This window comes from Hevea brasiliensis, chromosome 12 (genome assembly GCF_030052815.1).
Source record: "Hevea brasiliensis isolate MT/VB/25A 57/8 chromosome 12, ASM3005281v1, whole genome shotgun sequence".
Taxonomy (NCBI): domain Eukaryota; kingdom Viridiplantae; phylum Streptophyta; class Magnoliopsida; order Malpighiales; family Euphorbiaceae; genus Hevea; species Hevea brasiliensis.
The window spans coordinates 45,183,671-45,197,691 of record NC_079504.1 but is presented as its reverse complement, the minus strand read 5'-3'; the positions used below and the strand labels follow the sequence as shown (position 1 = coordinate 45,197,691).

Sequence of the window (14,021 nt, the reverse complement as noted above, 5' to 3'; positions counted from 1 at the left end):
CCCACAAATTTCAACCCTAAATCTTAAAAAGCTTCTAAGTTACCCTAGAAAAGAAGATTGAAGAAGAATAGGAAGGAAGAAAGTGAAAAGTGGGTTAGCTTGGAAATCTCACAAGAGAGGTAAGTTAATTTAATCTTTTTCTTTAGTTTAATTAAGTGAAGTTGAGTTGAAATTTCATATGAAATGGAAGAATTGATGCTTGTATGGAAATAATGAAATGGAAGTTTATGGAATTGATGTGTTTTGATTTAATTAAACATGCCTTCTAGCTTGATTAGTGATGCTTATATGATGTATAAGTTGAGGTTGCCTTGAATTGCTTAGAATTGAGAAGTTGAAAATTTAGGGTTCTTGGCACCTAGGGTTTGGGGAGAAAAATTTGTGAATGAGCCATATGATGTAGTTAACCTTATTTGAGTTGAGAAATGGTCATTTGTGACCTAATGAAGAGTGTTAGAGGTGTTGGAATTAAAGTCAAATTCGGAGGGAGTGTGGTCATGCTGCTAGCAGCATGACCAAATCAATTTTGAGGGATCAAAAATGAAATTTTACAAGTCTAATTGGTATGGGACCAATTGGGAATGAAAATAGGCACTAAATGACACAATTTTCATTCAGGAAGTATGCCCAAAAAGTGACCAAAACCTAGTGAACAAATTAACCAAAGTTGAAAAATCACAGTCTGCCTCTGTACAACTAACCAAATAAATAGTGTTTGTTCATTTAGCTATAACTCGAGCTAGGCAAGTTTAAATGACCTGAAATTTTACTAGTGATTAGATAAGATATAGACCTAAACTTTCATGAAGAAGACCAACCCAAATTATGCCATTAACCCAATCAAATTACTGAGCGAAATTGGATCACTGAATCTGTAAGACTGTAGATTTACCATATGAATAGTAAAGTTTCAATGGCTATAACTCTCTCTAGAAAACTCCGATTTAAGCAATTCTTGAACCGATGGAAACCTAAGACATAGTAGAACATTTCATAAGAAGAAAATTAGACCAAATTATGGACTTAACTTGATCAAATTGCTGAACGAAGTTGGATAAATAAATCTGTCAGAACTAAAATCTGCAGCATGAACAGTAACCATATTTTGGACATAACTTGAGCTACAAAACTCCAATTGGAGTGATTCAAAAAGGAAAATAAACTTAAGATAATAGGGAACATTTTCTATGAAGAAAGTTTTGACAAATTCCAATGGAAAGATGACCAATGGAACAGTGTAACTAGGGACACTAAAACTGAAAATTATCAATTTTGCTTAAAAGACCTAGAATTTGAATAAACAACCAAAACTAACAAATTTAGTGACCAAAATGTGGTATGTGGGTGAAGTTGGAATTCCCATACCTATTAAGCCTTAGAAAGTCAACAATTTGACTTGAATAGTGTAGTGAATAGTAACCTAAAACACAAAATTTCAAGAACGTCGAGTTTAGCACGTTAGAGCTAGGTAAAAGTGAAGTTAAATTTATTTTTGGATTTACGCTAAGTTATGGTACTGAAACACTGTAAAATTGTGCGTTTCAATTGAAAAGAATACCGGAAAAGGACCCGAGGAACCGAGTTAAGGCCAAGAGGCGACTTGCTTGAGGTTTGTGCACAACATCACTATGCTTTAAAATTCATTGATAAAGTGAATGAAATGTGCATTTTACTTTTGCTTTGAATTGTTGAAAGTTTATTGTGACCTTATTTATGATGTTTTGATTTAAATTGTGAAAGTTATTGTGTATATTTGAAATGACAATGTTTAACAAATTGTTAAGATAAGTTTTGAAACCACAGTATCATGACCATATATTTGAACACTTCACTAGCACAACTAGTGGGGGTAATTAGTTTCAAATTTTGATTCCTTCTCTGGAGAAGTGTTGAGCTGTGCCAGTAGAAGAGGATGAGAATGGATATCCATATATTTGAGCTAGCTAGCCTTGTGATGTGATTTCTCTTTAGCCTCTGGCTATTGAGATTCTATTTGTTTTGAATAGCATGATCTAACTGTGGGTTTTATGAAATGTGATTTGATACTTCAAAATGAAATTGTTTGAGATTAAAATCTCATAATGCATGCTTTGTATTTAATTTTCATGTTCAGTCAAAATTTCAAATAAATGTGATTTAAGTTCTGCATAAAGATTATTTTAGTATGTTGTGCACTACTGAGTCCTAGTACTCAGCGATGGCTTTTATTGCTGTCGTAGATATAGAGACTAGAGGAGCAGCGGACTGAGCTGCTAAGGATTGAGGATCTATCAGCTTGAAATTATCGGGTATAATTTATACCCTGCCTGTAAATATTTATTTTGATGTATGTATTGCACATAAATGTATGGATATGTAAATTGGTCTTGAGCAGCTTGTACAAAGTTTGTATGAAGTTTGTAATAAAAATTTAATTTGAATTTCCTTTGATGTAAATTTTGTAATGATGTATATATATAAATTGTTTTGTCCCTAATGAAATATGAGTAGAACTATTTTTATTTAATTTGAATGAGATGAATTGCTAGTATTTTGAGGATTATTGAATTTTAGAAATTGAGAAATGTTGATCGTGGAATCTTGAGATTTGAGATTGATTGAGAATTTGAAGTAGTGGCTGAGAAAAATTTTTAGAAGTGCTTTTTACAGGTATTTGAAGAACTGTTTTCTCAAAATACAGACAGAACTCTGCCAAAATTTCTATAAAATTTGTGAAAAAATAAAATGGGCCAAAAATATTAACTAGTCTTAATTTTAACTAAATGTTTTAAATATCTATTAGAAAAATGCTCATCACTTGTTAAAAATAAGAAAATTGTTTTAAAATCTCTTGTAGGGTACTTAATGAGTTATCGGTGGGTGAAGTTCGATAGTTCATTAGATATTCTACGGGATCATGTCATGCCTTACAGAGGGATAAGGTGTGACACTACTTAAGAATCGGATCCATACCGAAATTTGGCACGGTTCCAATATGATTCTTCATTGTTTCAGTTCCAGTTCAATATGATTCTTATTCAGTTTGGTATGATTTTAATTCGGTTCTCGGTTTTTAAAATAATTTTATGTAATTATTTCCTTAAAAAGTCATACTTAATTAATATTTAAGTTTTAAATTAGGTTATGAATATATAATATATCTTTTAGCTATTTTTAAATTATATAATTTTTAACTATAAGATGCATATATAATATATGATTAAATATATTATATAATATAATAATATAAGTATATTATATAATATATTTTAACTATTTATTAATTATGTAATATTTAACCGTAAGACACAAATATAATTCAGAATTAACATATGTATAATATAATAACATATTAAAAATTATAAAGTAATTTAATATATTTATAATTAAAATTATTAAGAAAATATAGAGAAATGAAATATAATATTAGCTGTTTTTAGTTTATAATTATATATATATATATATATATATATGTGTGTGTGTGTATGTGTGTGTGTGTGTGTGTGTGTAATTATGTTGAAAGTATGTAATACATCTAAAAAAACATGAATAGCATATGTATACATTTTATTCTCGGTTGGATTCCAATTCAGTACGGTTCTGGTTCGATTTTGGTACGGTTCTAGTTTGATTCTTAGTAAAAAAACTAAAACCAAATCAAAGTATAAAAAAATTTCAGTTCCGTTCGATTCCTATCAATTTGGTTCGATTTCCCCAAAAACCGTGCACAACCCTAATAATAAATATAAAAAATTTTATATACTTTATATTTTATATAAAAAATAATTTAATAATTCAATTTAACATATTAATAAAACAAATTATTGACACTATTAATTATTTAAATTACAAGTGTGTAGCTGCAAACTTTTCGCTTTTCTTTGCAATAGTTATCGATTAATAGTTTTTAATTATTTTTTATTAATATAATATTATTTAATAAAAGTAATAATTTTATATTATAAATTATTGGATGGAATATATATTGCCATTGTAAAAAAAAATCAAATAAAACTTATAACTAAAATGGTAATTAGTACACTAAAGATTTTTAGTCCAGTTCATATGATTTGATTTCAATTCGGTGAAAACAGGATTTTAGAAATAAATAGAATCAAATTCTAATTTCTAATTAAATCGGATTTTCACAATCATGATTGTAAGTACTAAAAATTGAACAAGCTTAAAAGAGAATGAAGATCAATTATATTGAGAACTCACTTTACTCTTCCTGAGATGAGAGCTAGAACTTGTTATATGTTGAAAGCTTGTTATTATCTGCACCTAACATGGCGAATAGGTTGTAAACAAAAGTCAGAAGGAAGATAATTGCGCATAAAAAGAAATAAATATTTGGAAGTGGAAGCAAACTCATTTTGTTTTGAGTGGATTTTACTGGCAAATCCAATGATGATAATTTGATTCCACACAAACCTGTGGAAGAGTGGGAGGAGAATTTATCAATGCTTATGGTAATAATAATAATAATAATAATAATAATAAATTTATATAAATACATTACAGCTATAATATTTTACCTGAAATTGTTTTAACAAATTACCTTAAAAAAATTTTTATTTTCTTTGATTTATTGTAGGTTCAAAATATAATAAGTATAGTAAGACTTATATGTAAAATAGATAAAATTTATATATTTATATCTTAATTTCACAATAAATTATAATATAAAAAGTTATCATTTTATTTATCAATATTTATGGTTTACGTAATAAACTACTCTTTTTTTTAAGACCTATGACGTGACCTTATTTTTAATTGTAAATTGACTTGTGACCTTGGAAGAGTTACTTCTAAAGTAATATTTTCAATAAATAAATTAATTAGGTGAGATCCGAGATTATGGTTGCACTTGTGTATAACCTCCATTCCTAGCCTTGTATATAACTCCAGGGGGCTAGGATTCATTTTGCTTGTGTCAATATTATTAGACAAGAAAGAAAGAAAAAATAACAAGAAATTTTTGCCTGTTTGGCCATGGAAGTTCAATTTGATACTAAGCTACTGTTTTCCCTCGTGGTTATCGGGTTTCTTGGAGGGCTGGTACGTCTTTACAATGGGTTGGTGGTGAAACCAAAGAGGCTTCGCTCCATGCTGAGGAAGCAGGGCATCAATGGACCACCGCCAACTTTTCTTCTTGGAAATATAAGAGAGATCAAGAAGGCTCAGTCCTCGGTTGTGAAGACTGATCCTGCCAATGACCCACCTCTCCTCCATAACTATGCTGCTCTTCTTTTTCCTTTTTTTGAGATGTGGAGGAAGGAATATGGTATGATCTTTCATCAACCCAATTCATATCATTATTCATCTGATCACTTGTAGATATCTCTGCAATCTGCATTTTATCAATTTTCCTGTTTAATTTTCAGGTCAATTGTTTGTATTTTCCCTGGGGAACACACAAATACTTAATTTGAATCAACCTGACATGGTGAAAGAGATTACAACATGTGTATCCTTGGACTTAGGAAAACCTTCGTATCAACAGAAAAATCTTGGCCCTTTGCTTGGTCAGGGGATTCTGACATCAAATGGGGCTTTGTGGTCACATCAGAGGAAGATCCTTGCTCCTGAATTGTACATGGAAAAGATCAAGGTATCTGATATTGGCTATTTTTGTTGTTGCAAGAATTTTGATACTAAACCTTCACTTGAACCTTTTGCAGGGAATGGTCAACCTGATAACTGAGTCTACCATTACATTGATAAATTCATGGAAGAGTATAATTGAGACAAATAGTGGAATGGCAGACATCAAAATTGATGAGGGCCTCAGAAGTTTCTCTGCAGATGTTATCTCCAGAGCCTGTTTTGGAAGCAATTATTCTAGAGGAGAAAAGATTTTCCTGAAACTAAGAGATCTCCAGAAAACTATGTCAAAGAAAGGTCTAGCCATTGGAATTCCTGGAATGAGGTCAGCTTAATTTCTTAATTGAAAGAGAAACTGAATGCAATGAAAGCATCTATAGAAAAAACTTTTCATATATTTTAACTTGCAGAGATGAACTTGCCTCAGATATTTTCCTACAAAAAGCAATAGAGAATCATGGGCGTTAGAGAAAGAAATCCGCAATTTGATACTGGAGGTAGTGAAGGAGAGACAAGAAGCTGCATATGAGAAGGATTTATTGCAGATGATTCTTGAAGGAGCCAAAAATAGCAATCTGAGTCGAGAAGCAATGGACCGATTCATAGTTGATAATTGCAAGAACATATACTTGGCTGGGTTTGAGACTACTGCAGTTTCAGCCACATGGTGCCTCATGTTGTTGGCAGTAAATCAAGAATGGCAGGATCGTGTCCGCGCAGAGGTTCTTGAAATTTGTGGAGGTGGCATGCCAGATTCCGATATGATTCCGAAGATGAAACTGGTATAGCAATTTGAAGGACAATGTTCAAGCAATTCAAGAATATATATATATATATATATATATATATATATATATATATATATATATATATATATATATAGCTTGTGTTCTAAATGTGAAATTGTGTTTGCCTTGCAGCTTAACATGGTGATTCATGAAACACTGCGACTTTATTCACCAGTGACAGTGGTGTCAAGGGAGGCCTTCAAGGACATGAAATTTGGTAACATTAATGTTCCCAAGGGCGTGAATATTTGGACCATGGTGTTGCAATTGCATACAGACCCAGAAATATGGGGATCAGATTCTTACAAGTTCAAGCCTGAGAGATTTGCAAATGGAATAGCAGGTGCTTGCAAGTATCCATTCTTGTACATGCCATTCGGTGTTGGACCTCGGGTGTGTCTTGGACAGAACTTGGCCATGGTTGAACTCAAGATATTGATAGCTCTCCTTTTGTCCAACTTCTCTTTCTCCATCTCTCCCAAATATATCCACTCCCCTACTCTTAGGCTGGTCATAGAGCCAGAACATGGAGTCAATCTCCTCGTAAAGAAGTTGTAGACACGCTTAATAAGATGGGTTCAAGGACAGAGGCAGAGTAGTATCATCATCTTAGGAAACACAGTACATGCCTCATCCATCGAATAAATGTTACATTGTTTTTCAATTGAGTTATGTATAATGTGTGAAAAGCTTGTCTAGACAGAAAATTCTTGTCTAAATTCAATTTATCGTGGATTTAAAATATAAATATTTAATACCCATATATTTAATAAATGGATCCTTTATGTCTATAATAGACTAAAAGTATACAAGAAAAATCATATTGTAAACCTATAAAATGCCAATTTATGATTCATCAACTTTACATATGAGTCCCACCATACTGTGTCAGGTCTATGATGGACGGAATTTAAACAATAACTAGTCATTCACTTGTGTATTGAGAGAAAATAATTTAAAATTTATTTTTTATTTTTATTTAAATTAAATTAAGTAAATTTCAGTTAATTAAATTATTTATTTTTTATATATTAGTAAAAAAAAAAGTTATTATATTGATATAGTCGTGTTTGATTTAAACTGATATAAGTGACCGAATTGAAGTTTTGTATCTATGTAACTTAGAATATATTAGAGATCATGAAAATAAAACAAAAAAAATATATATATAATTCAATCAATTAAAAGGTTTATCTGAACAAATTAAAACAAATTATAAATTATGAATAAAAATTTATTAACAGTTAAATAATAGAAATGACAATTAAAATCTAAAAAGAAAAGATGTCTAAATATTTTCCTAAAACAACTTATTTTTTTCTTTTTAAAATATTATTTACTTCGAATCTTTAATTTTTTTTCAAAATATTATCTAGTTCGAGTCTTTAGCTTTTTTGCTTTTTCGTCATTTGATGTTAAATCTCTTCTCAAAATTTGACACATAAATTTTTTTGATCTTTTTCCTGTATTTAGTCAAAAAAAATATTATTATATAAAATATTTAGATATGATTTTAATGAAAAAATTTTATAAAACTTACTTAAATGCATGTCATCTGAATCTCATTTATACTGTTTAATTATATATCATTGACTATGGTGGCAATTTTAGACACCACCCACAAATACGACACATACACGATACGAAAATATAGGGTTTGAGTTAGGTTTATTTGTATTCGTATCAAATTCGTATTGATCCATTTATAATACGAGTATAATCGTGTAGTGTCACGGATTAATTCGCTAATACGAATTGACACGTTTATGACACAGTATAATATTTATGTCACGTGTTGACCCGTGATTCATTGACCCACTATGACCAATGAACCCACTTATATAGCGTGTTAAATAAGTTAAGTTGTGTTAAATCATGTTGAATGGATCATTTCGTGTTAAATGGGTCGTGCCATATTGAATACACCTAATACAATTTAATATTAATTGTATCGTGTCGTGTAACTCGTATAATAGAAGGATTGTATTTATATTTAAATTTTTGACATAATTTATTAATCGTGTCGTATTTATATCGATCTTAATTATGTTCGTGTTGCGTGTTGACACAAATTGCTACCCTATTATTGACATCATTACTTTCCTTGTAAACATCATGCAAAACTCTAGTATAATTTTATTGATATCCACCTGAATGATAATAATTGGTAAAGATTATTTGGAAAGGTTTACATGTTCGTTATATATATATATATATATATATATATATATATAGAGAGAGAGAGAGATATGCAGGCCCGAGTTGGAAGGGTACTTGGTGAATACTCATATGTGATTTTACTCGCTCTTTTATTAACAAAATATATATTTTTATAGTTATTTTTTTTATTAAAATAAAAAAATTAATTATATTTTTTATCAGAAAAATTAAATTATAAATTTCATTTTATTTTTTCACAATTTTACTTAAACAATTCAATATTTAAAAAAAGAGTTTTATTAGTTTTCCCATATTTAGTTACTTTATTCATCTTTCTCGATTTTGACTCACTTTTTTCTTGATTAACTATATCACATAAATCGAACTAAATTAAATATTGATATTCAATTTAATTGATCCAATCAACTAATTTAATTCGATTTTAACAACACTTATAACACAAATATTCTAACTCTAAGTAGAACTCTTAACATATTTAAAAACATCCTGAATTAAAAAATGTTTATCTAATATTTTAAATTTGAATATTTTATATAATTAATAATTAAAAAAAGATAAAAAGTAAATTAAAATAAAATTTTAAATATTTTATATTATTTAAATATTTAGAAATATTTTTATTTTTAAATTTATAAATTCTAAATATTTTATATTTTTAAATATAAAATTATTATTTATTAATTATGCCACGTGCCAATTAATTGTAAATCCAAGTGTATTTTTTGATTAAGTATTCTTGAGTCCTTAGTTTATATATATATATATAAACTAGTAAACACAAATGACACACAGTGATTTTTTTTTTTGCCTATAAAATTGAACACTTCACAATCCAAAAACAACTTTAATACCACTAAATTACTTCAATTTATTAATTTTAGTACACATGAATTTAATATAGTTAAGTTTTTTTTTACCATGTGTTAGTTTATATGCACAATCCTCAACTCAACTCAACTCAATTAAGCCTTTATTCCAAAAATTTGCGGTCGGCTATATAGATTCGCTTTCTCCACTCTAAACGATTTTGGGTTAAATTCTCAGAAATATGTACTGCTTTTAGGTCATGTTGTACTACTCTCCTCCAAGTCAATTTAGGTCTACACTTTTTTTTCTTTCTATCCTCTAACTTAATGTGCTCTACTTGTCTAACTGGAGCCTCCGTATGTCTACGCTTCACATGACCAAACCACTTCAATCTTCCTTCTCTTAACTTATCTTTAATTGGCACTACTTCTACCTTTTCTCTAATACTCTCATTACGAACTTTATCTAATCTATTATGACCACTCATCCACCTTAACATTCTCATCTCTGCAACTCTTATCTTAGACGCATATGACTCTTTCAGTGCCCAACACTCACTACCATATAACATAGTCGGTCGTATGGCTGTACGGTAAAATTTTTCTTTCAACTTATTGGGAATCTTACGATCACATAAAACTCCCGTAGCACGTCTCCACTTCAACCATCCGGCTTTAATCCTATGACTAACATCCTCCTCACATCTCTCATCTACTTGAAGGACTGAGCTTAGATATTTAAAGTAATTACTTTGGGACAGTACAACTCCATTCAAACTAAATTTATTTTCCTAGTTATAGGTAGATCATCCATGTTAAATCTAAAACATCCATGTTATGGGAACAAGGAAAGAATATATTTCTCTATTGGCCTCCTTTGCTCTAACACAGCTCTAATAACTAGCAATCCCAAGTAGGCAGCCATATCCAGCAAAAGCACGCAGCAGCTTGTGTTGTATCCTCAATGTTAAATCAGACCAAGTTAACATGGGAAATCATCTTCTCTTCACCTCAATGACCATCATCATCAAATCGAACTACCTTTTCAGAAACATATCATTACAAACCTGTTGGAACATATATCACTGAAACCCACAATGCAAGTATTTACTACCCTGGACTATCCATAATCCATTCAGACATTTCTAGAAGGGTTGATTTCATGAAATAGTAAGCAAAACTCTTTTTTTTCTTTCTTGCGCTACTTAGCTAATTTTTGCAGTTGCATCAACAAGTTAAGGACAATGCAGAGAGATGCAAATTAGGATATAGGCACATTATGAATTTGAGCTTATGGAATCACATGCTTGCAAGATAAAAACCACCTCATGCACTAATTTCCTATATAGAAGAAGCGTGATAAATATGTAAATTCACAGAGAATTAACCACAGCACAACTTGCTAGGGGATTCTGATTACTAATTATACTTCCTACGTATGAATGGAAATATCTAGCAAGTTCATGAGTAATTTGCTTTAAGGAATATAACAACAATTAGAAATTTAGGTTCATCATAATGTGTTGAGAAATGGTTTTCCATCATTGAAATAATTAACAAAATGCACTGATAAGGGAAATAGAACATAATGTATTAAGAATTGCATTCTTAGTAGAGAAAGGGAAAGACATCTGTATAGGCACAATAACAAATCTTAATTTGTTCATATGCTTACCCAATAGTTGTTATGTCCATAGTATCTCACTTCACATCTACACCTTAGAACCTTTAGTCCAATGGGGATATAAGATTGTCCATACGCCAGAAAATCCCTTACCAACCATTTCTTCAATAAGTTGTGATGCTTTTGGTACATCTCCATGCTTGAGAAACCCTTGAATAATCACAAAATAGCAGCAATCATTCGGTAAACATCCACCATCTTTCATTCCTCTAAACACTTTGTATGCTTCATCCAGCAATCCCTTTTTGCAAAGTCCTTCAATTATTGCACAACATGTATAAACATTAAGCTGCAAGCCTTTTTCAAAAGGCCTAGAAAAAAATTTCTTGGCATCATTAAGCTTCAAGCTCTGCACATACCATCAATCAACATGGTATAGCACACATGATCAGGCTCCAACAGACACTTTTCCAAAGCTTCAAATAGAGTGAGTGCCTCATCAATACCCCCTGTTTGCGCAAGCAATCAAGCAAAGTTGCGATAGTTATTATACCTGGCTGATGACCATGAGAACACATCTTCTTGAAAAGCCCGTGTGCAGTCCTGGGCTTCCTTGTGTTTCACAAGCTTGTTATAAGAGTAGCATAAGTAAAAGTGTGTGCAAATAAACTTTTTAGAGGCATTTCATCAAAAAAATTTCATTGCTTCATCTATCCTTTTGCTATTACAATATCCACTAATCAAAATGTTGTAGCTAATAGGATCAACTATTCCATTGTGTACCATAAAATCAATTACATTTCCAGCTTTATCCAATTGGCCACACTGACAATATCCATCCATCAGCGAATTATAAGTGACAACATCAGGCTCCATACTTGCATGAATCATTATCTTGATTGTACTTTGAGCATTTAAAACCAGTCCTTCCCTACAAAGAGAGTCGATCAATACATTGAAGGCAGAAATGTTCGGTGTTATGTTATGGCCCACCATTTATTTCAACAAGGACCGAGCTTGATTCTATTTGCCTAAATTGCAAAGACCACGAATTAAGCAGGTGTAAGTATTGGGTGAAATGCCTATATCCCTCATTTGAGATAAGAGGTTTACAGCCCCAGAAATTAGCTTATTGGCATTTGTCTTCTATGGTAACAAGTACAAGGTGTCTTCTATGGTAACACGTTGGCTAGGGTAACACGTCTAACAGCTTGTGGCAGTGCTCTTCCCCCCGTTTTGTTTTTTCCACAATTACTGTTTCTATTTTAATTCATGAACTACTTGATGCTTTTTAATATGTAGTTGGCATTTTATAAATACTAGTTGCTGCACGTTATTTTACTTGTTATATAAGCTCTTAATTTAAATTTTTTATATATATACTTTTTAATTTTAATATAATATAATAATATTATTATATATTATTTTCAATAGCCAATTAAATTTAGTTATTATTAATATGACTGTATTTTACTTTTAATTAAAATTAATTAAAAAAGTTATAAGAAAATAAATTTAATAAATTATATTACTTTAGTCAATTGAAATATTAAAAATAAAACACATGAAATAGATTTTTTAGTGCACATTACTTTAGTGATTAAAATAATATAAATAAAATATCATAACAATGGTATGTCAATACGAATACTTTGATTTTACATATTAAAATTTATTATAAACTAAAAGTTATTTTTAAAATGGTTTCAATTTTTTAATAAAGTTATTATAGTTCATTTCAAATAAGTATTTTAAGGTAAAATATATGTATTTTATTTCTTGACTTTATCTTATTGTAATAAGAATTTTAGAACTAATAATTTTTTATAAAAACCTTTTTTGTATTTTTATAAATAATAAAAATAATAAAGAGTATTTTTGGAAATCCTGATATTTTTTTTCAACTTTTTTGCTTTTTTAGTCAATTTTTTAATTTTTAAGAATTTTAGCTTGATTTTAAATATTTATTGTTCTAAGTGAGTAGTGAAAATTAAAATATATTAACAGTCAAAATTATGAATAGAAAAGAAACTAACAATCAAAATTACATCACGTTAACTAATTTAAATCAATTTTGACTAAAGGTTAAAAAAAACTTGTCACGACCCAATCTATAGGCGGAACCGGCACTAAGACCTGGGCCAGCCTAAAGCTCCAGAAGCTCATAGTAAGCCTAACTATTCCTTAACGCAATCCTAAGGCCCATTTTAAGACTAATTTCAAGAATTCAACCGGACAGAGTCCGGCCATAATATAGACCATACAACAGGAAGTTTTTGACTTACCCAACCTGTAAGCACAATATATAACAAATTTGGGAACTCAGCTCACCCTTCACATACTCATCATGTCATAAAATCAAATTGGAGCTCAGCTTCCCATCCAATCCAATCACACGCACACATACATGCATTTAATATTCTTACAAATTCAACATTATATTATATTACAGTCCCAAATTGATTAAAATACTCCTAACATATGTGGAGTCTAGAATTTAGTAAAATTATATAAGCATAACAGATATTAATAGATTGCCTGCGAAGGAGAGAGGCAGGTTATAACTCAACAAGAAATCTCCTATATCCTGAAAAAATAAGATGAACAAAAGTGAGCGTTCGACTCAGAGAGTAAAATATAGATTTTTTACCATAATTTCTATAGTTATCTAATGCTAATGCATCCTGAAGAGTGAAATGCAACACCATCATAATTTTCATGCAAATCAGCAAAAAGGTAATTTGGAGTACTCACACACCTAATAATGTTCAAACAGTACATATAAGGGAGCTGATCTCCTATACAGCTCTCTTAATCCAACCTCTGCCAGTGAGTATCTCTTAAGTCAGACTTTCACTTAATAAATCAATTGCGGGGGCCAGCGAGATCATCTCGAGCCATGCCTACTCTGACTTATCCATAAAGGATCGGGTCCCAACGAGTCAAGCTCCAGCCGCATCTATGAAGGAACAGAAGCGTGAAAACACAAGTTTATACCATTGAAATTCAAAATTTTTCACCTAGGGTCACATGCAT

General features: G+C 30.3%; 2 protein-coding genes across 2 annotated transcripts; one reads left to right on the top strand and one right to left on the bottom strand.

Moving 5' to 3' along the window:
- The first annotated feature begins 4,861 nt into the window (after window positions 1-4,861).
- LOC110631872 (cytochrome P450 714C2) lies at window positions 4,862-7,148 on the top strand. The gene is made up of 5 exons (XM_058131561.1): window positions 4,862-5,266; window positions 5,367-5,593; window positions 5,664-5,911; window positions 6,014-6,368; window positions 6,507-7,148. Exons 1-5 carry the CDS (start codon window positions 4,975-4,977, stop codon window positions 6,930-6,932), a joined length of 1,548 nt encoding a protein of 515 aa, XP_057987544.1. The 5' UTR covers window positions 4,862-4,974; the 3' UTR covers window positions 6,933-7,148.
- A 3,925-nt stretch (window positions 7,149-11,073) lies between these two features.
- On the bottom strand, window positions 11,074-11,861 carry LOC110631906 (putative pentatricopeptide repeat-containing protein At1g12700, mitochondrial). The gene is made up of 3 exons (XM_021779930.2): window positions 11,714-11,861; window positions 11,405-11,494; window positions 11,074-11,300 (listed from the first exon to the last, which is right to left on the bottom strand). The coding sequence occupies exons 1-3, from the start codon at window positions 11,859-11,861 to the stop codon at window positions 11,074-11,076; spliced, it is 465 nt and encodes a 154-aa protein (XP_021635622.2).
- Window positions 11,862-14,021: the final 2,160 nt, after the last annotated feature.

Bases quoted from the DNA above. Each gene is read 5' to 3' on its own strand.
- LOC110631872 (XM_058131561.1), top strand. From the start codon at position 4,975: ATGGAAGTTCAATTTGATACTAAGCTACTGTTTTCCCTCGTGGTTATC. The intron at 5,267-5,366 runs GTATGATCTTTC...TTTAATTTTCAG, and splicing joins GATGTGGAGGAAGGAATATG to GTCAATTGTTTGTATTTTCC. The intron at 5,594-5,663 runs GTATCTGATATT...AACCTTTTGCAG, and splicing joins TGTACATGGAAAAGATCAAG to GGAATGGTCAACCTGATAAC.
- LOC110631906 (XM_021779930.2), bottom strand. From the start codon at position 11,861: ATGGAGCCTGATGTTGTCACTTATAATTCGCTGATGGATGGATATTGT. The intron at 11,495-11,713 runs GTAATAGCAAAA...TTGCGCAAACAG, and splicing joins CATTTTGATTAGTGGATATT to GGGGTATTGATGAGGCACTC. The intron at 11,301-11,404 runs GTATGTGCAGAG...CAATAATTGAAG, and splicing joins CTATACCATGTTGATTGATG to GACTTTGCAAAAAGGGATTG.